General features: G+C 49.7%; 1 protein-coding gene across 6 annotated transcripts in view; it reads left to right on the top strand.

Moving 5' to 3' along the window:
• Positions 1-25,169, top strand: part of FAM135B (family with sequence similarity 135 member B) — a 293,649-nt gene that overhangs the window by 179,051 nt on the left and 89,429 nt on the right. For all 6 annotated transcript variants that reach the window (XM_058699176.1, XM_058699175.1, XM_058699170.1 and 3 more), the window contains exons 4-6: positions 7,974-8,113; positions 16,680-16,750; positions 21,498-21,671. In XM_058699176.1, the coding sequence (XP_058555159.1) occupies positions 7,974-8,113; positions 16,680-16,750; positions 21,498-21,671 (385 nt within the window). The remainder of the gene's footprint in view (positions 1-7,973; positions 8,114-16,679; positions 16,751-21,497; positions 21,672-25,169) is intronic.

The raw sequence follows: 25,169 nt of genomic DNA, 5'->3' as shown, positions 1-25,169 counted from the left end.
CGTTTTGAATGTGAATTTGCAGGATTCGCAGATGATTGATCAGGGGGTGAGGGGGAAGAGGAATCAGAGATGGCCAGGAGGCATGGTGTGACTATGGGTAAGAGATGGCAGGAGAAACACATTTGGGAAACAAAATCAGAGGTTCTGTCTTGGATGTGTGAGTTTATGGTGCATATCCAACATCAAAGGAATAATGTCTCGGGGCTGAGGGATCTCGTGCACCCACGCGGGAGAGAGAGATGGGACTCTTGTCACACATTTGAGAGCTTTTAGCTTCTAAGTGGTGTATAAAGTGCTGGAAGTGGCTAGGGTCCCCTGCGGAGACCGTGGGAGGAGAGAAGAGCTCATAGGAGAGAAAAGACGTGGGTCGAACACCCTGATGGAAGTCTACAGTGCAGAGAGGTGGGAGGTGCAGGAGGAGACACCCCATGGGATCGAGGCAGAAGCAAGGTGGCCAGGAATAAGGAGCCATCTCGCTGCCCCCTGGAGTCATATTGTTATTGTCACTTTTGCTCAGAATTGAGGCGGAGGGAGTTAAATCTCACCCCACACCTCCCAGCTGGAAAGCAAGGAGATTCTGCGTGCTTCTCCGTCCTTGCAGGCAGTGCCCCTGCCCTGGTCAAGACAGCTCTTGACAGCTCCCCAGAGCTGGAGGGCAGCTGAGGCTTCCCCTTGCATTTTCCCTGAGAGTTTTCTAGTAGCCAGTAGAATTCTGCTGTGAGTAATTTTTTTTTAAGTTTATTTATTGTGAGAGAGAGAGAGAGAGAGAGAGAGAGAGAGAGAGAGAGAGAGAGAGATATTGAAGCTCAGTGCAGGGCTCGAACTCATGAACTGTGAGATCATGACCTGAGCTGAAACCAAGAGTCAGATGCTTAACTGACTGAGTCAGCCCGGAGCCCTTGTTGTGAGTACTTTTTAATAGTCACATCAGCTACACACTCCTGTCCACGTGGCAGTACACGCATGGCTGTTTCTCTGAGCACCTGTTACAGGTTAGTCCCTATAGCAGGTGCTGTCACAGGTTGTCTTGCTCCACCCTGGCAACCCTCGAACAGGAATGCTCTCTCCCATCCCCATTTCACAGGGGAGGAAACTGAGGCTCAGACCCGGGTAAGTTCCTTGTTCACAGGAACACAGTGTACAAGTGGAGACCCCAGGGCAAATCCGTGGCTTTTCACTCAAATCTGTGTCTTCTCCTTGCAAAAGCAGGAGGCCATGTACTGTACTCTGCAATTGAAATGCAAATTGAAACACCTGAGTTGGCCGGGTGGTTAGGTCCCGTCTAAAGGAGGCCGGGTGGGCGAGCCGTCGGGTCACTGGAGTCTGTTAGAGGCGACGCGCTGGCCTTTCACGTTTGAGATGAGATAGCAGTGCACGTTATGGGCTGACAGAATAGGTGTCGAGTGCTGGCCTGGCTGCGCCCCCTCTGACAGGTGGGTTGCAGTGGTGATAATTAAGTAATTAAGCCCGCTCAGTGTAGACGGGAGAGGGCTCGCTGCTAAATTGCACCTGCAGCCATGTTCCTTTTCAGTGGGTTCAATGATGGTTTTTCTGCGTGCTTTGGATTAGTTTCTGTAAGCAGGAATTTCTGCGAGGCCACGGTATCTCTGTGTAACTTGAGTCTTCGTGCGGAGTAGGCTGAGTGCCGGGACTGCTGGGATTCAGAAACTTGGGAGTGTCGCCTAATGATGGAGTCATGGGTTGAGTCCTTGTGTACCCGAGTGGCCACAGTATGCATAGCCCACGGTTACATCATTCCAGGACCTCGGCTGTTATTCTGTAAGACGCAAGTGATGGAGTAGTGTGAGTCCAGCGAGGAGAGAACAAAGTTGGGAAACGTTGGACTGAATACTGAAGACTATTCCTTGTCGTTGTTGTGCTGTCACCAGTGACTGGCATTATGTCTAACATACCGCCTGTGTGGCTGTTGGGTTCCATAACACATATGTGAGGAAACAAGCTTAGGGATGAATGGGTGCAAAAAAGTACAAGATGTGGCATCCCCGATGTACTACCTTTGACGCTGAGGACGTAACTTAACCTCTGTGGTCCTGAGCTGCTTCATGAAGATACAGTGAAGACTCTCATACCCAAGGTCAAGTGAGACAAGGGATCTGAAGTACCTAGAACTCAGACCAATCCCAGGCTAGCTTCTGTAGAGCGATTTGCAGTGGGTGATCAGTTTTGCATGTAGTACACCTTACAGAGAAGAGACATTTGCAAGTCATGCGGTTAATACATAATGATGTCTGGACTGCAACCCAGGGCTTGCCACCTCAACCCAAACTGGTTAGGTGGGCCATACAAGATGATGCAAATGATGCGATGTGTCTGGAGAGATGAGAAACTCATTCAGACAAGGAGGTGTCTGTGGAGATGAGCAGCTCAGGGATTACCCATTCCCTATCCACGGACAGCTGTGTGGGACAGGTACACCCCACGGGGAGCTCTGATCGTTCAGTTCCAAATTCCAGTGTCTTGCACAGGACCTGACATGTAGCAGGTGATTAATAAGGAGTTAATGAATAAATGAATATGTTTTATAGTATAGAAAAAAACCTCACAGAAACATATTCACCTGGGATTATGGATAAAGCATAAACTCATATCCTTGTTCATTAAAGCACATTATTTTCAATATTCCAGGGACATCATATTTTAGGTAGAAAGCAAGAAAAATGTCTGTTAGGGGAGTTTAGATGGATGGTGCAGTCGGTTAAGCATCCGACTCTGGATTGAGCTCAGGTCATGATGTCACGGTTCATGAAATCGAGCCCTGCTTTGGGCTCTGTGCTGACAGCATGGAGCCTGCTTGGGATTCTCTCTCTTTCTCTCTTTGCCCCTCCCCTGCTGTCTCTTTCTCTCTCAAATAAATAAACATGGTGTTGTAGGTAAGCGATGAATCATGGGAATCTACCCCCCAAACTAAGAGCACACTGTATACGCTGCGGTTAGCCAACCTGACAATAAATTATATTTAAAAAACAATAAAATAAAACAAAAAAATGTTTTTAGTTTTTTCAAATAGATATACAAATGACAATATGATGTGCTTCAAAAATTGAAGGTACAAGTCCGTTCACATCTCTGCAGATATCTCACCAAAGTGCTTTTTTTATCTAAGTGCGCTGTTAGCAAAATGCTAACCTGCTTCCCTCATCTCACGGGGCCTGAGAAGACCTGGGCTTATAAAATGAAATGGGATCCTTTTTAAGAAAATTTTTTTAAATGTTTATTTATTTTTTGAGAGAGACAGACAGAGAGTAATCAGGGGAGGGGCAGAGAGAGAGGCAGACCCAGGCTCCAAGCTGACAACACAGAGCCCAATTGTGGGGCACAAACTCATGAGCTGTGAGATCATGACCTGAGCCGAAGTCAGACACTTAACCGACCGAGCCTCCCAGGCACCCCACAATGGGCTCCTTTTTTGAAAGCCAGGTTGGAAAGAACTGGGTCTTATCCTTCTCAGGCTACTAGGGCTTTTCATGGCCAAATGGATGTTCTGTTGAAGGTGGTTCTTTAGAACTCCAAGAAGCTCGTGGCCTCAACCATTAGCTTGCTTGTTCAACCATCTGCATAGGACTTGGGGGCCCTGCCTCAGGACTTCAGGTTATTACTTTTCAGGTGACATTTATATGTTCAGTCATTGCTATTCAAAGCACAACCTTTGTGCCAGGTTGGATGGATGCACAGAACTTTCCAGCTCATGATATAACCAAACCAACCTTCTACTCGTGAACCCTTGAGCCATTGTGAACATCCAGAGCCATCATCCTGGGCTCCAGCTTTCCTCAAGCTACTTTTATTTCCAGGAAACAGTATTCCTTGCCTTATGCATACAGGATGTTGACACCTCTTTGGTTGGGGCAAGTCTGTCCTAATCTGGTGGGTCTCCCCACTTCCATACTTCAGAAAAAGTCATCAACACCTTGGCTGTTTGCTCCCAGGGGATTCTTCTCTCCCTGTGTGGATTGTTTTATTTGGGGACAGAGTCTCCAAGAAAAGAAGCAGCTTTGATGGAGTCACAGAAGGTCATGTCCTACCTCTCTAACTTGGCAATGAGTGTTCCCCGGCCCTAGCAGCCATAAAACACTTAGACAATATGGGACTTTGCTCTGGTCATTCTCTAGAGAAACAGTGAACACCTGCTTCAAGGTGTTTTTCTTTTCTGCCTATTCTTTGAAATTGGTAGAAAAAAAAATAATAACGTTTGGCTTCAAGGTAACCTTCTGTCCTTCCTGTTCCTGGAAATAGCCAGAAAATCACCTAGCATGAAGATCATCATCATTATCATCTTTATCTTACTAGGTAGTCTGGCTGGGTTTGGGGAATTTTATAGTTAAACATACCCCTTTATTTCTCATCTCTTCTGAGTCTTAGATTCACTATGGAAATCAGGCAGGGCATGATTCTTGCCTTATTTGCACTCCGATTTCATGGCCCGCCCAAGGCCAATGGTGAGAAAATGGTGGGGCAAGTTTAGAAAGCAAGTCTGCCTTACTGCGGATGTCCTGTTCTTTAGAACGGGATAAGAAAGCTGAGGTCTTGACTTTGAGTCGCTCTTACTCCACCTGTTAGAGGATTCTCATGTGTGAATGTGGCCTGGGTTTGAAGACATTCGCTGGTAGCTTCTCAGCATCTTCATTTGCCAACAGCCCAAGCCTCCCCTGGCTGTCCTCAGGCCTGGAGGGTTGGAAGAGAATCTCCCAGAGTTTTGACCATTTAGCACACACTTGGTTCTCTGGGCGGCTCTGCTGTGCAGGCAGAACCACGGCCATGTTCTTGGAATTGGTGTGGGGTTCCTTGCACAAGTAAATGTGCCACCAGAGGGCTGCAGGCCTGGATTCTGGGGCACCGGGTACACATGTGATGAACAGCACCTATACTCTGTAATCTGCACTCACGGAGGCCCTGGGGCGGGCGGGGGCGCCCAGCAGAGGTAAGGTCATCATTCGAGCTATAGATATTCGGAGACACTGCCGAAATGCAGATTGTTGATATCACTCATTTTTGTGGGGGAAAAGCCCCATGAGAAACTAAAAGTCTTTTTACTCTGGACTTCTGGCCTGAAACTCCAGATTGAGCTGTTTGAAACTCATCCCTTGAACAGTGGGCACCATTAAGGAGTTCCTCTGCCTCTGCGCTATTCTCTTTTCCCTGCTCTTCTCCTCTCCTTTTCCTTTCCATTCCTTTTTCTTCCTCCTCCTACCTTCTTTCCTCTGCCTATTTCCACTTCCTTATTTCCTTTTTTTTTTTTTTTTTTTTTAAGCACACTCCACGCTCAGTGCAGAGAGCCTGACATGGGACTTGAACTCACGACCCTGAGATCAAGACCAGAGCTGAGATCAAGAGACGGACGCTCAATCTTCTGAGCCACCCAGGCGTCTACCTTGTTTCCTCTTGAAGTTCTAACTGTCCTTTCAGATCCTTATGCATGGTACCGACACTGCCACGCACAACAGCAGACAGATATTTGGGGAGACCTAATCTCCGCCTTCTCACTGGGTCACTTGAGTAGAATCTGCTCACCCGACAAGTAAAAACATTCTAAAGAGAGATGTGGCTCTTTACTCCCCAGCCAGGAGAGGGCAGCCTCCCAAAGTATCCCAGGGTCTTTGAGGGTGGAGAGAACACACATTTTCTTCATCTCTGGGCGGCCAGTGCCTGGGATCTCTGGGTGAGTAGAAGGAGGGGGAGCTGGAACAAGAACCTTCCGTCTGCCCACGGGGGCTGCATAAAATAAGCTGGAGAGCCAGTCCTAGAAATTCTAGGAAGAGGCCTTGCGGAGGAGAAGAAAGTAGCATTTCCTTCAGAGTGCAGGAGGAGGGAGCCAAGATGATGGGTAAGGTGTCCAAGTGTGGGTTGTCCTTACTGAGGGGAGGAGGCAAGCACCGTATCACTGGTGCCCACAGTCCCAAACGGTGTCCGTGATCGGCGAGCCTTCCCTTGCAAGGAGACACCTGTTGATGTCCTACTTGATAGTAACGAGAAGATGACACAGGAAGTCCCATCAGGCATAAGAAATGCCTCATCCTGGGCTTAATGGGGCCGTTTGGGATTTGGTGACCTCTAGATACCATTGAGTCTTGTGGTCTAGATTGACAGTCCGCTCAAAAATCAGAGAAGTTTAATTTCTCATAGAAATGTGACCAGTGGAATTGTCTTCGACAGAAAGCGCCCAGACCTTTCTCTGAGCACAAAGCGTCATCTTACTGCGTATTGCACACCCAGTATGTGCCTGGTCTTAGGATCTCGATTTATTTTATGCTCTTTATGTCTATATGGATCCCAGGTCAGGGTGGATATGCCCGTTTTTCACATGGAAAGCTGCTGTTACAAGGGGTGATGTCACCTGCCCAAGAAGGCTGGGTGATTGAACTGTTTTGCTGGCTGTCCCTCCTGGTACTGGACGCCTCAGTGCTGCTCTGACCTTCAGAGTCTTTACCCCATCCATCCTCTGCCGTGCTGTCGGGCCGGCTGATAGATCAACTAGGCCTTGACAGTGATAGAGAAAGGGCTGGTGTAGCAAATAAAAACAGAAAGGCATTTGCACACAAGGATCACTTCTATTTAAAGGCCGCATCAATTTGAATCCAACGGGTCTAAATAGGGCTGCATTAGCCCAGTAATTTTATTTCCTTCATGACGAAGTGCAAATTAGAGCAGGCACATCTGAGCAGTGTTGGTAATGACCTGGGGTTTTACGTGTTTTTGTTCCTTCCTCTGAAGCTACAAGACAGGTCTTGGTTTGTGTGTCACTGTGCCCTGGTGGGGGCGGGCAGTGACCCTTTGTCCCTGTTTCCAGAAGACTCTTCAGGCCATCTGAGGACAATGCACAAGGCAGTTGAGCTGTTTTTCTCTGCTGGTTGCACTGATTTTCTTCTTATCTTCTGGGCTCTCTTTCCAAACATGCTATTTATTTTTTTCTGTAGTGATTTATAGAGGACCTGCCTTTGGCTAGGAGACAGGTGCATTTTATTCATTCACCCGAGACTTCTTTCCTTGGTTGCTAAACAGATGGGTGTGAGGATAAATCCAAGCAATACCTCGTCACATGGCAGACACCAAGATGCCTGCCTCTTTTCCTTTGAGCCACGGTCTCTCCATCCGTAGTAAAATCTTCTCTAGCAAGTTCCTACGAGGATTAGGGAAGAGTAGCAAACGTGAAAGCTTGTTGGAAGCTATAAAGTGCCACGTGGTTTGTCATTATTATGAACAGGTAATCATTGCTTTGTTTGATGTAAATATTAGCGTTACTTATTTGAGAATATTTTGATATTGTCCCTGGTGTGCAGTTTATGTGTTAAGTGGTTCTGAGAAGTTCACCCACTTGCTTTCCATAACTCTGGCTGGTGCGTGCAGTAAAGTCTCCTGTCATCATCAGACAGGTGAGTCTTCCTGAACTTGAGTTTGATTTGCAGACAGTGCTTAGGAATTGGAGTTTCTTTGGAATGCTTTGGAAGACACAGAGTCAAACAAGTTCCTTTGAAACCTTGATGTCTAATACAATGAGGATTAGCACACGTACCTAAAACTCAAGACAGAGTGTTCTCCATATCATACATGATGTGAACAACATTTTCAGGAGGGAGATTCTAGGGGCACTGGGGAGTTCTTGGAGGAGGAAGAAGTTTCTGTCCGTATCTTCTCTGTTCTTCTCTTCCTCCCTGATTTCAGGAGAGGAGGATTACGGAAGGCTTCATAGAGGTGAGTAGGTGAGGAATTTAGCAGCCACTGATTTCCAGTCACGGAGCACTGCACGATGAGATCGTAGGGTTTGTAAGGGATTAGTCAGGTTCTTCTGAGATGCCAGCCCAGTTCACTCGACAGGAGTCCTTCTGTGATTTTAATCTTTGGACATGGCAATGCGTTTGGGGGCCATTACTTTCTTTGGGCTGGACTGACCCCTGAGGACCCTGCAGGTGTAGGACGGCACCGGAACTCACGGGCTCTTACTGGGACTTGTTTTGCAGACGGCAACAGCCTGCACTCCGCCTGCGCCCACGAGAACGCCGTGCACAGCCGGATCTTTCAGATCTTATACAGGAATGAAGAGGTGCCCATCAATGACGCCGTGATCTTCCGAGCTCATCTGCTCTTAGACGGAGAAAGGGTAAGTGGTAGAATCTGCCGCCAGCCACGAGGTGCTGTCCCCTCCTCCTGCCTTTTGTCGCCATTCCCAGGTGATGGTAAGTGACGGAGAAGCTATGGATTTGCCCTAAAGTCTGACAGGGATTCCTGGCTTTAGAGAATTCATGCATGTATTTGTTCTTTCCGGTACTCATTCTTTCACTCATGTACTTTCCCCATCCATGTCCCACACAGTTTCCATTAAACCGACTTACTGAGGCTTTGATTCCTTCTTCCCTTGCCTGTTTGTTCATCTGTTTGGGCAGGCATTCTGTCACGGAGTCAGTCAGCAGGCACCGACTGTCTGCTCCGTGCAGGGCTCTGGGCAGGGCCCTTGGATGAGGGACAAAGCTGGAGAAAGTGGCAGGAACTCTCAAGGGCTTGGTAATCGAGTAGGAGAACAGGTATAGAAGCCAGCGCCCTGGCAGGTGACGTGCACTCTGCTGGCTGTAGGCACAAATAAACGAAGGCGCCCTGAGGCTGGAGAGATGAGCTCTGTGGGAGGCATCGATGCTTCCACCAAGGGGCTGGCTTTGAGATGCACCAACTAAGAGTCCCTCAGACTGGGACAAATAGAAAGGGCACTCCATGCAGGGGCAACAGCATGAGGTGAAGCCCACTGACCTTGGGGGGTCTCGGTCCGTTTGTTGGAAGCTTGATTGTAAAATCTCTATTCTGGGACACCTGGGCAGCTCAGTCGGTGAAGCATCTGACTTCGGCTCAGGTCATGATCTTTTTGTTTTCATGAGATGGAGCCCCACGTCAGGCTCTGTGCTGACAGCTCAGAGCCTGGAGCCTGTTTTGGATTCTCTGTCTCCCTCTCTCTCTGCCCCTCCCCTGCTCATGCTCTGTCTCTCTGTCTGTCTGTCTGTCTCTCTCTCAAAAATAAATAAACCTTAAAAAAAAAAAAAAAGAAAACTGTCTATTCCTCAGGTTAGCACGTTTCGAGGGAATATTCGGAGTCTGAGGCATTACGCGCACTTCCCCAGTCCCGCCTCTGATTCCCATTGCCGCACTCCAGCTGCTCGTTTCCCGCTGGAATGCCTTTAACGATATGGAAGTATATTCCCCTTTTAGGAAGGTCCTTTGGCAGCAGGTCCCCCCACTCACATTCCCCACTTGGCGTGCAGAGCGCCTCCTGCTGGCCAGGTGCTCTCTTCCTCCTGTCAGGCCCTCCTTTCCATCCAAGTCCTTATGGTCCACGCAGTGACCAGGTTCCACTGTGTGGCTACAGGTGAAAAACTGTGGCTCGTGTTTCCTTCCTCCATCCATCCATCCATCCATCCATCCATCCATGCGAGATTTACTGAGTACCACCGATGAGCACCTATGAGGGGCTAACGATAAAATAGTGGCCAAGAAAATACCCCTGGTGTCTCGGGACTTATATTTTACTGGCAGATCAGTACAGTTCAGTGTAGTCAAATAAGTAAGGCACGGACTGCCTATCCCTGAGCTTCCTGTGGCGACATGCCCAGCCCACTTGTGGTGAAATGCACTTGCAAGGGCAGGAAGGGGGGGCCTGGCACCCGTTGGGGGTCCTGCAAAGCCATCACTGGTCCCAAAGTGGAGGAGGTCCAACTCCGGGAGACGACTTCTCTTCACGGTTGCCCAGCGCTCAGCTCCTGCACAGCCTCCACACGGGGTGGAGGTTACTCCCTGAGGACAAGGGACAGTCAGGAGAGGCCTCCCTGAAAAGCCTACATCGAGCTGGGGTCCACGTGCCCAGGAATCAGGCAGGCCAGGAGCTCGGGAAGACAGCATCCCTGGAGGAGGGCACAGCAAGGGCAAAGGCCCTGAGGTAGCGTGTGTCCCAGCTAACGCCATAAGGCCGAGACGCCTTGCGCAGTGAGTGGAGGGAAGGGGCAGGAGGTGAAGTTAGAGAGGTGGTGGGGGAGGGCAGCCTTAGCGCTGTGGGCGACGGGAGGGAAGGGGGAGGTTATGCTTGGGTGACGGCGAGCCGTTGATTTCGTCAGAAGGGCGCCGTGTTTGTCTTAGATTTTGTCCCCCGTCTTCCCATCTGTGAGCTTCTCCGGGGCCAGAGTCTCCTGTCTGTCTTTGCAACACCAGCGTCTGCCGTGGGACTCTGTCCGAGTTGCCCAGCAGATGCGAGCAGGTGACTTGGTTGGTGTAGTGAACAAACTGAACTTGAAATTCCTCCTTTTAGGAGAGGCCTCCTTCCTTCCAAACAGGAATGAGTATCCCTAGTGTTGTCTAGCTTCCTTCCAAACAGGAATGAGTATCCCTAGTTAGCCGTCAGTGACCCTGGTCCCCTTCTTCCTTATGCCCTCACAGTGCCCACGAACACTTTATCTGTCATTGAAATCAAAAAGACCAAAACCACCCTTCACGAGCTGGGCGTGACGTTTGACTACTGGAGCGTCTGCCCTCTGCCCTCCCCACCTGCTCTGGACCCCGGGGCTGACCGCATGCACCACTCAGCCGCATCCTCCTCTTTTGGGTTCTGTTTGGGTTCAGCTCGGCAGTGATTGGAGGAAGGGAGGGGAGTGGGGCCAGAGAGTACATTCCCCAGGCTCCCACTGGGCCAGAGAGGGCTGCTTGTCCACTGGCGTGCTGGGGCTAGCTGTTGTTCTGGGGCTAGCTCGTGTGCTGGGGCTAGCTTGAGTGACCCAAAGGTACACATGCTTTGCCAGCTCCCCATTCACCCACTCAGTGATGTCACGTTGGCGGCCAGCAATCAGTTGTGGTGGAAAGATTTATACCAGAGAACTCGGCAATGCTGCCCATCAGGGTTTTTAGTTTTCCTTCTGAGAATTGGTTGTGAAACATTTACCCAAGGTCTCAGCTCAGGTCAGGGGGCTCGCTCCATGGAGCTTTCCCTCCAGTTCTGATAACCACTCGCTCGGCCCACCTCTCTTGGTCCAGGGCATCAAGGACATCCTGCAGTGACCAGTCCTGACACACTGGCCATCATCCGTGGCTTTCCATAAACCCTCCCTGCACCCTTGTGAGTCATCTCTTTGCTGAACGGCATGGATTCCTCATTTTGAGTATATCATCAGCTTCCTTCCTGGACCCAGTTTCGGAAGAGACCCCTGAGGTTGTTTTGAGTTTTAAGGAACCCCAAACTAGGCTGCGTGTTCACACTTCGCTCACCCAGGTTCTGGCAGGCGAACATTACTGTATCTCTTGTCGACCATCATCCTTTGCTGTGTTGACCTCAAAGGCCTTCTGGGCAGAAGTTGCGTTGGGAGGCTGGGTTCGGACAATGTTCAGGTGTCTCAGTCATCTTCCATCTGAATTCCACCACTCGCTCCCACCCCAGCATTTGTAGGCTTTCCCAACACCAAGTTTAGCTCAGGTCAGGTTGTAACAAACCTCTGTTCTGAGGTTGAACAGGGAGTCTGTGTGGCTGTAATATATATTGCTTCCTTTTTATACCAAATCATTCATTGCTACAAGCTAATAATTTGTGTTGGAGTAATCCATACAGCAGCAAAGAATGCTACAGTTAATCATTATATCCAGATCAGTGACAATTAAAATTAATTGGGTATGTCCATAAACGTTTCATATCGAGAATGGTTCCATTAGCTCTTTTCCAGTGAGTGTCTGTCTGCTTTGGACGACAAAAACACTGCTTATTGCCAGGTGTCCAGAGTTCACGTTCCGGCATGCGCACAGCCATCATTGTGAACAACAGACACTTATATGGTGGCTATGCATCAAGCATACCATTGCGCATGCTATGAGAAATGCAGATGTGAAGATGCCTTCCACCCTGGGAGGGCACAGGTCAGTGCAAGACATGGCCGTGGACAGAAGCAGTCACCGCTTAAGGCATAAGATGGGATGTTTGCATGACGGTTGCAAAGAGTGAGTGTCCAAGTAGGGTGGCTGTTTAATTTATATACACCGTGTAATCCCTCAGAGGATTTGGAAAGGCTGACAAAATGCATAGAACAGTAAAAGGAAAAACAACAATAACAGCAGACAGAGCCAGAGTCAAGGAAAATCACAAAAAGGGGGCGGGGAAGCCTGGAAGCCTAAATGTAAATAGGGCTAAATGTAACAGACCGAAATGCATGAACGTGGCACTAGGCATTGCTAATGGAAGCTCGCACATTCAGCACCAAGTTTCCCAGCAGCCAAAGCAAAAAGGATAGTTACTAACCACAAGATGCTTGGTGCCCTGAGGAGGATGAGGGGCAGATTACATCAAAAAGTCTTTGTCAACAAGGCTGCGTGTTTATAGGCTTAAAAAAGAAAAGCATTTCTCAAAGTGTGATTCCTTGTTGTACCCACATCACGGTCTCCTGGCATTACTTGTTCAAAATGCAGATTCTTGAGCCCATCACAGACCTAGTGAGTCAGGCAGAGGGTTTTCTTTTGAGGGGGCAGGGAGTTGATTAAAAGCATTGAATTGTTACGGAATGGGTGGAATGAATTTCTGCAGGAGGCTGTGAACAGCTCTTGAGACCAAGGGTAGAGAGGGCAGGGGAAAAGCAGTGAAGTAGACCTCCCATCTGGGGAAGAAAGCATCATTTCCAGAAGGATGGTGCAGGGGCGAGAGTGGACGGGAGAGTTGAAGACACAGCAGTTAGCACCATGAAGGCCCTGCCGGACACCTTATGTTTACCTGTTGTGAGAGCAGGGGGCGCCCTCAGGAATCAGGAGGAGGAGAGTTGGGATTTGGAAAGGTCCATCTGGCAAAAGTACGGAAAGTCGGGCCCAAAGCCCCAGGACATGGAGGCAGTGCTAGGGTCCACGTGGGTGTTGGGGAGCACCACAGCAGAGGCAGCAACGGTAAGGATGTGTGGAAAGAGGGAGCTATGTTTCAGCCGAGGGCCTGTGGACCTGGGCTCAAGTGTGGGGGGTGCAGCACATCGCATAGTCAAGAAAGTTCAGTGGGAGTTGACCGTAAGGTTTGGCCACAAAATGGGCTTGGGGTCCATTGGCGGTCCAGGGTAGCTGGGAGAAGATCACTTTTGGGAAGTGATAGAAATGCAGGCTGAGTTATAGTAACAACCACAGGATCTTAACACTAATACCACCTTATATGTATTCGACGTGTGTTGTGTGGTGGGCGTTGCACTGAGTGCTTTGCTTGGAAGGTCTCAGCAGCCCATCGCTACGGTATTGTGGTATATTTTGCAACACTTGCTTTATGGAGGAGGACACAGCGATGTAGAGAGGTGATTTGTCCAAAGTCACCTACCAAAGTGGTAGAGTGGAGATTTGAACCCCGGCAGTTTGACCACAAAAGCCTGGGTTTCTGACCAGCATGTGGACCCACCATGTGGAGTTGGTGTAGGAAGGGTCCTCTGGTGGCCAGGTCCATAGGAATTTGGAAATAACAATAATAACTAATGTTTATAAGAATGGTCTTTGGAGACGCCCAAGTGGCTCAGTTGGTTGGTTTCGGCTCAAGTCATGGTCTCGTGGTTCGTGGGATTGAGTCAGTTGCACTACAACATGGAGCTTGCTTGGGATTCTCTCTCTTCCTCTCTCTCTGCCCCTCCCCTCCACGCACACTGTCTCTCTCTCTCTCCCTCTCTTTCTCTCCCTCAAAAAATAATAATAAAAAAGAATGGTCTTGGCTCACATGTTGTGTTAAGCCCTTTGGGTGTATTTTCTTAGTCACACAATAGCAGTGCTCTCTAAGGAGGAAGTAATATTTAACCTCATCTACAGCTGAGAAAACCAGTTTAGAGGGGCTGATTGGTGCAGGCTGCAGCCAAGAATTGCACACATGTAGCTCGATGTCCGAAGCTGCCTCCTCCCCCACTGGCTGTGATGCAGCTCAGGAGAGAAGCTAAGAATGGAGAAGAGTCAGCATCATGAGCGGAGTCGAAAGCAGCCAGGGAGGGAAGGCATACCCACAACACCGAGGGGATCGCACAACAAGGCCAAAGAAGCTTTGGACCCTTGACTGAATCTAGGCTGTGGGACTCACCCGCCAGCTGACCTTGGGGAGGTTGAACTGGGAATTCGCTCCTACGTGGAGCCTCAATGTTCTCATTTGTGAATGAGGGACAATAGTTTTGAATTCTCTGTTTTATCCACATTGGAGAAGACAGAATGGGCCGTCAGCTGCTGCATAGGAACTCTTCTGCGGATACTAGGCTACTGGTTTCATCCTGCTGCTCAACAATGACTCTCTCTTTTCTTTCATGTTTATTTATTTTTAAGAGAGAGAGAGAGAGAGCGAGCAGGGGTGGGGCAGAGAGAGAGGGAGACACAGAATCCGAAGCAGGCTCCAGGCTCTGAGCTGTCAGCACCGAGCCCAGCGAGGGGCTGGAACTCATGAGCCCTGAGATCATGACCTGAGCCGAAGCCTGAGCCACCCAGGCGCCCCTAAACAATGACTCTTAAAGGGAGGTGATGTCTTAAACCAAGTGACATGCATCAATGGCTGGGCATGCGCGTGTGCACATACAGACGTGCACAGGTGTGTGCACCTTTCCACACGTGCCCATGTATGAGGGTGTGTATTTTGAGGGAGGGGAAGGCAGCCAACTGCCAATGATTAATTGAATGGTTAGAGAAGCCAGTGACTTTATCCTGGAGCGTCTTGGAATTCAAGATTTATTGAGACATCAGTAAACCCATAGCCAGGCTCAACCCTGGCCCGGGATTCCGCTCCTAGTTCCAAAGGAATTGCAGCAAGTTTAAAACTGGGGCTTACAGTGAGTTTTTCTCGCCAGCACGCTCGGGAGGAGGTTAGGCGGGTTTCCTTTGCCAGTCCCACTTCCGAGGAACGGGCGGCAGGAGGCTCAGCTGCCTGGGTTGTGTGTACGAAGCAAGGTTTGTGATTATGCAAAACAAAGCTAGCAGAGGAAGTTATTCATAGCACTTGGATCCAGCAAAATGTTAACTTTTAAGTGCTTTTTTTTTTCTCCAACACATTTTAAAACCCTGGGGACCTAAAGATAAATTCCATCCATATGTCTGTGCCTGAGTTCTGCTTAACCAGGAACGTGTTTCCAAAGATGCCTTTGGGTAAGAGATTTCCATCCCTGAAGGATGAGGACTTTTTGCAAAGAAACAAAAACCAACAGGAGAGGGGGTGGAGAAGAGCTTTATTTATTCCTCAGGACACATGAATACTTTCTATGTGGCAGGCTCTATTCCTAGAGCTGGGGATCCAGAATGAATTGAGACTACTCTCTCCCTTAATGATGACTGATTGCTGTGGACACTGTGGGGGGGGGGGGGTGGGATTTAGCCACAGGCCAGATGGGGATTGTCAGTGAACACCGTGAGCCTGATCCAAGTGAAGTTTGCAAATGCCAGGCCTGCATTGACGGATCCAGGGATTTTTTTTTTTTTAACAGAAGCTGGAAACTTGCAATAGAAATGTGAGGTTGCCTGATTTTTGAATGTTTGCAATTTGTAAGGTGCAACTTGCAGCTTGGCGAGGACTAGACAGAAACAATTTGGGTCCTGGGCTTCCCGGTTACGAACCGGAAACAATTACAATAGGAAGCATTGAATGCCAAGATAGAAATTAGATACCAGGGTTTTGTGGGTTACAGGGTAGAAGGGCTCCGTCCAGCCTGGGTGTGGGGAGGAACTCATGCCCTGCCCCAAGTGTGCAGTGCTCACCTAGGTTTCCCCGCTGAGCAGCGGCAGCGGAAGGATCTGGTGTTGAGCAGGCATCCTTCCTGAAGATGGGATGGTGTTGGAAGTGGGAAAAGAGGAGCAGAGGGTACCATCTTTTAGATGTAGGTGAGAAGCCAACAGGTAGAACAAATAGATTCCTTTGATAATTGACGAAAAGAGGAAAGTGAAGAATGAAAGCAGCTGTGGATAGGACAGGAAATGCCAACGTGTCTCGAAGTATAAACGGTTGAATGAAATGGACCTCAAGCCAAAAATGAAAGATCTGGGGGCGGCCAGGTGGGTCAGTCAGTTAAGTATCTGACTCTGGTCTTTGGCTCCATGAGTTCGAGCCCCACATCTGTCAGTGCGGAGCCTGCTTGGGATCCTCTCTGTCTCTCTCTCGAATAAGCTTAAGAAAAAAAAGAAATCTGCTTTCTTATGAAGCTGAGCCCTCTTGGGGGATGACCCCCACTTTCCTGGGTGTCAGCATCCCCCGCTTACACATGGACAGCAGTGCCCACCTGGCGAGGGTGCCCGAGGGCAGAGATGATGTCACCTCCAGCATTTTCCCATTGCTGGCCAAAGGGGGCTTCTTCCGGGCAAGTTCACAGCCCCCTTTCCCAGAGCAGGTGCTACAGAACACTTCCCTCCTGCCGAAAAGGATTCCAGATCAAATCTGTTTGGGAAGTAAGGTGCTCAAAAGGCCTGTGCTATAGAAAACTTGCCTAACATTTTTTTTTGCAAATTGACTTTTTCCCCCATTTGACTCCATAAATCCCTTCCTTCTGATTTCCTCATAATGCTCACAGATCTCCCCTCCAACCAGAGTTCTGTGGACTCTGCATGGGAATTCTGCTTTATGACTAAATGACATTAACGTTGCAGTGAGGTTCTTTTCCTAAACTTTGGGAATTAGGCCAGCTACATTTTTCATCTGGGCCAGGTATGACTGCTAAATCCCTTCCACTTTGTTTCTCTTGCAGGTGGAAGAGGCACTAAGTGAAGTCGATTTTCAGCTCAAGGTGGATCTCCACTTTACAGACAGTGAACAGCAGTGAGTGTCCCTGAAGTCTCCAAATCCTGGTTTCCTTCCTCCAACGCTTCCTCGTCCCTGGGGCACCTCCTGGCCTTGAACCTCAGAACATTTCCCAGATGCCTGGCTCCCAGCAGTGGGGCTGGGAGTGTCTACACGGTCACTGTAGACTGCGTGCCTTTCAGGCAGATAGCTCAAGTGCTGGGTGCACAGATAACTCCTGACTGCTTGCCTTTAGTATCTGGCACCTTCTCATACCTGACACCTCCATTCGTTTCCAGTGCGGTATTAATTAGGTCTTCAGATTGATGACCCTATGAGGCTGCAATCCTCAAGGCTCCTTCTGAATCAGAGGAGAGCCTGCCTGGATCCCACGTCTTTGTCCCAAATATCTGCTCCTGTGCTTCATCTCTCTGAAAATTGAAAACCCGTTGACTTGTAACGTGCCGATTCAACGGGCAGGAGACAACGCTCCTCCTTCCTGAAGGACAGTGCTTCCTCTCAGCCTGATCCATGGCATCCCCCTCCTGCTACTCTGGGCAGGCTGTCAGCTGTAGATTCCGTCAGGTCATAAATAAATGGTCCCTGTTTCAGGTATCAGGAAGGCCACTCGAGGGTATTACCAAAACTCTAACCTCTCATCCAGTTTATGACCTCTTCACTGCCCCCCTCCCCTGCCTGCTTCTGCCACCCCCCAGCTTCAGGCTTGTTGAGGTCAGGAAACTCCCAGGGCAGGAGCAGGGCAGTGGGAGGCCTCCTCTTTGTTCCTGCCTTCTTCCCTGCAGGGGCATGTGGGTCTCACAAGGTCACGCTCAGGCAGGAGTTAAGGGATTACAGAGGAGCAGAGGTCATATAGGACAGGTTCAATTGCAGGCAAGGCTCAGTAGAGTTTGAATCACTGCGCCCTTTGCTCTTGGGGTATCCCTATGCATTCTTTGGGGATATACCCACTAATTAGGCAAGCTTGCTCACTCCCCCACTGTAGTTCTTTGTTGTAGATGCCTCCTGTGCCTGGGCCATTCACTCCTTGCTGGAAGCTCTTTTGGCATATTCTTCTTGAAAAAACCCATATCTGGTCCTTGGGAAATGAACAAAGGCACTTTAATCCCTCAGGGGTGGGGAACCCTCTCCCCCTGCAATCCTGCTCACTCTTTCTTTGGCCAATCCAGCCACCCTCAGCCTCTCCCCTGAGGACATATGCAAGATGATTCAGGTACCAGGACCTATGTTCCCCCAATTGTAGGGGACACAGGGCAAACACACTTGAAGATCCCTCTCACTAGGCTTATAGTTATGGGGCAGACACTCCTTTTCCCTCTGTTCTGTTAGCAGAATCGCAGAGAATTATCCTGACCACTCTTCACAAGCTAATCTGCACTTCTGGTCTCTACAACCTTTTCAGCAGAAGCATCACATCCTCCTATGGAAAATAGAAAACCAGGTGGCCAATGGTCTAATGCTGTCAGAATGACCTCCCAATCCCTTCAGAGTTCAGACGCCCTTTTGGAACTTTCTCCCCCTTCTCAAGGACTGTCCCATCCCTGAGATGTGTCTGGTTATTACAGAGTTTCCATAATGTGAGGAGTTGAGTCACATGGGGTCCTCTGAGATGTCAGTGACCTGATGTGTCTGCGCATTGAGAATGGACATCTGCTGATGTGCGGATGGTCATGTCTAATGTTTGGGTTGTCAGAGGTATCTGTCCATGGTCCTGCCATGGTCCTGCCATGGGCTCAATATCACAGATTCCTCATTCTTGTCTGGCCCCCAAGGCCCTCAGGCCACTTGCTTCCCTCATCACAACTTCTTACCTCTTTGTGAGATGGTGGACGCTTGGGAAACCTTATTTTCCTCAGGATTTGTTCTTCTAGCACCATATTGAGCTTAGAGCCCCTGCAAGAAGCTGGCTTTCTTCCTAACCTATAAACTCAGAAGTTAAGCCTCTGCCTCTGTTCCCATATGCCCCCTCAACCATCTGCGATTCCGATCATCCACCCGTTTCTTTAACCCACCCTGCCTTATCTTCCTGTACCTGCTTCCTCAAAGACATTCATCCATTACTCCACGGTAGACATTTCCAAGCAGTCAGAGAACCCTGCAAATGATTCCATACTCGGCCTAGAAGTCATTCTCCATCCCGCCTGCCTGGCAGTCTGAATGATAAGTCATGGCAGACCCAGGAGATGAGACCATCTTGCCATCAAGATGGGAGTTCATGGAGATGGGACCAAAGTGTAGGACATTCAGCAGCCCAGGCTCTGTGCTCAGCCGCCACGAGATGCTGGTCGAATCCCTGAATTGTTCCTACATCTCAACAGCCTCATTTATAAAATGGACATTATTATAGAACCCATGTCTCACAAGTCTGTTATGAAGATTAAGAGAGACAGTATCTCAAGTGTGTGGTCTGCCGAATCAGTGTCTTCTTCCTCTCTGTGGCTTCCTAGATGTATGTGGGGCCGGGCTTCCACGTGTCACTTCCTGTCTGTAATACAGAGCACTTAATAACAATCAGAGCAGGGGGTTTTCATGGAGTACAAGATTAGCTAAGGGGAACAGGAAGCCAGGGACTGGGGAAGAATTTAAAATGCCATATTTTTTCATTTTCCTAAATTGGGTTTAAGGATGATGCAGTGTCTGTAGCACATCCTGGGGATACGCATTAGGCTTTGAAACATGACCCAGGCAGATGGCTTCTTTAGAACCATGTAGGCCCGAGTGGAGACCAAATAGGGAAGTATGGCATTGAATATCAGGGATTTGGAAGGGCCAGAGTCAAGATCACCCTGCTCCAGTCGGCCCTCTCGCACTTGCACTTGCTACTTTGCAAAGGCCCACGAGCACATGCCTGCATAGGGACGGGAAGCTCACTCCTTCCCATCAGATCCCCTTCTGTCCCTGGACAGTTCTGCCTATGAGGAAATTCTTCTTTATTTAAGGAACAAGTCCTTTTTGTGTGCCTTTCTTCGGTTGCCCTTGATTTTAATCCTTGCAACCACTTAGGAAAATTCTCAGTCTGGATGACCCTTTAAGATCAGATAAACAAGACTCTTCAATAAAGTCATCTCTTCATCTCCAATTAAATATCAGGATTCTTTCTCTGCGTTTTGTGTTTGATCTTTTTTGGTTCCTTTATAGGAACTCAGTGCTCAGGGTGACCTCCATCGTTTCTAAATTGAGACCCCCACGAACTGAGTTTTATCTCCATTGATTGGTTCTATCCATTATTGAACACAAAGCAGCTATCACCTCCTTTAATCTGAGTTCTTTACTCCTATTGATGTGGCTTAAATTCTTTTAACATTTTTGACACCTTTGCTCCCCGACGTGTGCTTCACCTCCTCTTGTTCTAGCCTAAGAATATGTCTGTGATTCCCACAAGCTTGTGTCTGAATGGATTCCAAGTGACGAAGTCCAGTACCACAGAAGGGACTGTGGGGTCAGATGAACGTGGGTCTAGCATTTCAGTTTTGTCTCGTGACTTGGAACAAGTCACTTAACCCATGCTGGCTTTGATTCCTTATCTGACAATGGAATAATACTAGTAAAGACCTCATATGACGGTCATAAGGATTAAGGGGAAAAGCAGTGGATTCCGTTCATTGTAAGGCCTCAGTAAATTATTGTCAGAATTAAAGTGAATGTAAATGTTAATGGCTTTCTGAGACTCGGGAGGTACCCCCTTTCCCCATCCCCATCAGGTTTCTGTCTGGTAAGAGAGGAGGCTGTTGTTTGTGGTCTGTTTATGGAGTCACCCTGGGCTGCAATGATTTACTTGCCAATTTGCACACAAGCCAAGCGACAGGATTCCAGGGGGATTCCAGCCCATTGAGCTGGGTCTTGGGAGTCCGCTCCCTTCCCTTCCTCTGCCTGTGTCTCATTTCCATCTACGGAGGAAGGAGAAGTTTGTCTTCCGAATACTCTTCTGAGCTCTGGGCTCTACCCATGGAAGATGCCCCATCCATGCTTCCCAAGTGCTCTGCTTCAGAGAGACTTAGAGAGCCGGAGTGATTGGCTTCCAGAACTTGAGGTTAGCACTGGAAGAGTTTTATTTAGAGAAGAATCAGCCCCTTTTTTTATAACCAACGGCTCTGTTGGGCCTTGCCTTCCAGCCAGTTCATCTCTTAGGAATCAGACACACCCCAGTGACAGAATGCTAGAGCAAAGGTACAGGAATCCTTCTTGAAACTCATCAGACTGTTCAGCCATTATGCTTTGGGACTCATTTATTCCTTTGGTCAGCCACTTCTTCTTTTCCATAAGCAAACATTTGGCCAACGTCTACAGTTTGCCAGATACAATGCGAGGTATTGAGACAGAAGGACGAATTAGTTGAATTTCCTGGCCATAAGAGGTAGGACTCTGGCAGAAAACCCAGACTCACGAGGCAGTGCTGTGCTGGACGTTGGTGGAGGGAGACGAGCAGCGTGGGTGGGAGGGAGGCCCAGGGCTTCAGGGTTGACGTGAGCCCTGAAAAGGGGTCTGAGTGTCTTTCCGTCACTGGCCTGACAGGGGAGGGGGTGCTTGGTATCAGTGGCAGCAAAGCATGAGCCCCGGGGCTGCTGAGAAGTAACCGTGTGATGCCTCCTGAGTTCTCTTCCTTCTCGGAGCCTCGGGGATTTCAAACCAGACAGGGTGATTGTAGGGGACGGATCAGGTGATTCGTGCGTGGTGGCTAGCCCGGGGTGGGGCCATCACGCAGACCTGCCTGGGTGACAGCAGGGATAGCTTGCCATCACTCACCTGGGCTCACTCGCTTGCCTTCCAGGCTGAGGGACGTGGCGGGGGCACCCCTGATTAGCAGCCGCACGCTCGGCCTGCACTTCCACCCCCGGAGAGGCCTGCACCACCAGGTCCCCGTCATGTTCGACTATTTCCACCTGTCGGTGATCTCGGTGACCATCCACGCGGCCCTGGTGGCTCTGCAGCAGCCCCTGATCAGGTATGAAATTACGAACATGAACGCGGAGGCGTGGGGCGCCGCCCTGGATTTCTCGTTATACTCCTTCCACGGTGCGGCTGAGGGGGGCCAGGCTGGCCGGGATTGATGGGCGCAGACCAGAGGGGCTTCTCCCAGGAGGAGGGTCTAGGCTCTGGGCCTCCCTCGGGGGCAGGGGAGAGGTGGGCGGTGAGCGGCGCGGAGAGGGCATCAGGAGTCCAGGGCGCGTGGGCAGGGAGCCAAGGGGCTGAATCTGCCAACAACGGATTACAGCTGGAAAGACTAGATTCAGATCGGACCTGGGCCCTGCACCTGGCTTTGCCTTTTCTAACCGTGCCCTATCTGAGAAGTCACCACGTGTCCCTGAGATGCACAGTCTTCCTCTCTAAACCAGGGGCACTCGTGTCCCGTGCACAGATCTTAGTGGCTCTCAAACAAGAGTAGTGGCTAGGCGCGGGACAGGGACTCTGTTTTCTGCGCCCCTCCCCAGGTTGCCATGTGTTCAAATGCAAGGCCACCCATATGGCCCTGTGTTCACTCTGTCAGTGAAGCCCTGTGATGCACCGAGGCTTAATGCATCCTCAAGAGGGGGCTACAGAGCTGGCAACAGTGAGCATGTTCCTCGTGTGCCTGGCATGGCCTGCTTTGTGCACCAGGTCACTTCCTAACCTTGCCTGTGCATGTGGGCATGAGGTGGTCATGCATGCAAAGGGACAGTCAGGGATAGAATCTTGTGATGTGGAGTCTCAGGAAGGAGCTAACGTTCCAGTGCCCCTTTTAAGGAGAACTTCTCACTACTGGTGGTTAATATGCATGAGACTCCAGTCCCCACTGATGGTTGGGTAAGAGCTTGGCTCCGATCACCTGCTGGGGTCAGTGACTAGGAAAGGAGCCGGGATCCTGGCTGGCTGACGGGGCCCGCAGATGCTGCTCCCGGAGGCCTTTACCCAGTCCCCGTGCCCCTCAGCCGAGCCCCACCCCAGGCTCTGCTTGCTGTGGGGGCTAATTCAGACACTGATCTGAATGGTGGACAGGATGGATATATGTCTAATCAACCATAATCCCCAAACTGAGAAGTGTCATCCAGAGATAAAAACTAAGTGGGCTGGGGTGCCTGGGTGGCTCAGTCAGTTAAGTGTCCGACTTCAGCTCAGGTCATGATCTCACGGTCCAGTCCGTGAGTTCAAGCCCTGCATCGGGCTCTGTGCTGACCTCTCAGAGCCTGGAGCCTGTTTCGGATTCTGTGTCTCCCTCTCTCTCTGACCCTCCCCCATTCATGCTCTGTCTCTCTCTGTCTCAAAAATAAATAAATGTTAAAAAAAAATTAAAAAAAAAAAGACTAAGTGGGCTAAGGAGCATGGTGAGAAGGTTTCTGAAAGAAAGGGTGCATTGCATACGCTGGGCCTTGAGCAGTGTAGGGTTTTGACGTAGGGAGAGCCCTTGGGGAGTTAGCTCAGAGCCCATGAAAGGAGCCAAGGGCACTGAGGGTGGAGGGGGCTGGCATCATGGGCTGTGCGTGTGCCGTGCCTGGCCTCCAGCGCTCCGCTGGCAATGTGGACATTCTCCTGCCCATCTAGGGTCGAGCTCCTCCAAACTGGGCCCTGAAGAAAAAGGAGACACCCCTGTAAGGAAGACCATGGGAATATTCATTGTTCTTTCTCAATCGCTATATCAAGGGCCTGCTGTGCCCCAGGACCAGTGTTAGGGTATGCACAGTATATCCCACGGGGGCAGCTAAGGAGATGTTGCGATAGACTTCCTTGTCTGCATTTATGGTGTTATTATACGCCAAGTGCTGCTCAGAGTTTGGCAGAAAATATTAACAGCAATCAGAGGTATAATCAAAGGAAAGCAGACCTGAATTTGGGAAATTGCAGGAAAAATAGAATCCAGAAAGGGGGGGCGGGCATGAGGATCCTGCAGAGATATTCCCTGGCTGTGTGCTCGCTCTGAGGCTTGGCAAAAAGTGGCCTTGATGCAGACTTCAGGACACAGTCTGCCGTCAGTGACACGGGGCTGATGGCGGGAGGTGGTGTCTATGAGTGGCTGGCTGTCACCTGGTGGAAATGAGGTGATAGCCATGCCCCCCCCCATCCCCCGCCCCGGGCCCCCCAGCCCTGGGCCCAGGGTAGGAAAGAGGAGTGCCCTGCAGGTGGTTCTGGGGCCTGAGACTGAGCTGTTGTGCCTCAGCTGGAGTCAGGCCTGTCCTGTTGTCTGCAGCCACCAGGTAATTCCTGGGGGTCCTCGGAGTGATGTGTAACTGCTCTAGACATCTGTTTCAACATTGAAGTAATAAGGAAGGAGAAGGAAGGGAGGGAGGGAGGGAGGGAAGGAGGGCACTTACGAAATGGGCAGTGATATTAATCCAGCAGAGATGAACAGAGTGCAGTGAGATGAAGTTCATCGTCTATGCTGCACATGGTGACCATGTGCTTGCTTAGTGGTGGGTGGCCTAAGCTTGACCCATTTCTGGAGAGGCCAAGCCAGGAAGCTCTGGGATGAACAGATCAGATCTGGGACCTTAAGAGGCTTAGAGTTTGGCAGGGCAGAAACATACGTAAGTAACTCTAGTTCAGCAAGCGAACCATCCTGGGAGTGGGAATGTGATGGAGGGTGGGGTTGAACTGTTGGCTTTGGGGTCAGAGGGATCTATTCTGAGCCCCCTGCTGAGTGAGCGCGTTAGCTTCTGTTGCAGTTTGTGCGGGAAGGTTATTAGAAGGAGTAAATGAGATAGCACGCGTAAACCCTTGGCCATGCGTTCCGTTGATTAATATTTATGCAGCGCCCGCCGTGTGCACATCTCGGGGTCCGATCTCGGCCTCATGTCTAGCATAGAGAGAAATAAATTTGGAAGGATAAAGGTCTCATTTAGCAGTGTAACGAATGACACATTGAGGAATTGAAAACCCATTGATTGTTTAAGAAGGGGGCATTGAAGGACATGAGCAGAAGAATCACCCAGTAAGACCTGTGTTTTGTAAAGATCCCTCCTGCGGCCAGAGTCGGCTGGGCTGGAAGCGATATCAGGGTGGAGACGAGAGCCAGGGTCCAGCTAGGAGCTAAGTGTTCATGTTGCCCAAGATGGCTGTGAAAAGCCATCTTCCTGCCGCTGGGAGCCCTGATACTCTCTAACGAGGATTTGGGACCTGGAAACTCCTCGTAGAAAACTTAACCTTCTGATGGAAACAGCTCCTTGCAAATCGAATGGAGCGCACATAGATATTCAGCGTCAGAGCCTGGCTTCTCCAGGGATGGCAGTTAAAATAGAACTGCCTTTTGTTCTCTGGGTTTTATAGGAAGGATTTCCATTAGTTACCTCACAGTGGCTGGGAACAAAGGCAACCCTTTAAAATGATGGGAAACACCTGTCAAATGGGGCAAGTTCTGGTTTTTCCAGAAAAGTGAGTTTCCCAGCATTCCTCAAGTCCAATCAGGAAGAAGCAGGTGAGAAATTAAAATTTAACCTCAAAAGACCTTCCGCCTTTCCTGAAACACCCTCAA

This window comes from Neofelis nebulosa, chromosome 14 (genome assembly GCF_028018385.1).
Source record: "Neofelis nebulosa isolate mNeoNeb1 chromosome 14, mNeoNeb1.pri, whole genome shotgun sequence".
Classification (NCBI taxonomy): domain Eukaryota; kingdom Metazoa; phylum Chordata; class Mammalia; order Carnivora; family Felidae; genus Neofelis; species Neofelis nebulosa.
Note: the sequence above shows the minus strand (reverse complement) of the source record. Positions and strands in the feature narration are given on the sequence as shown.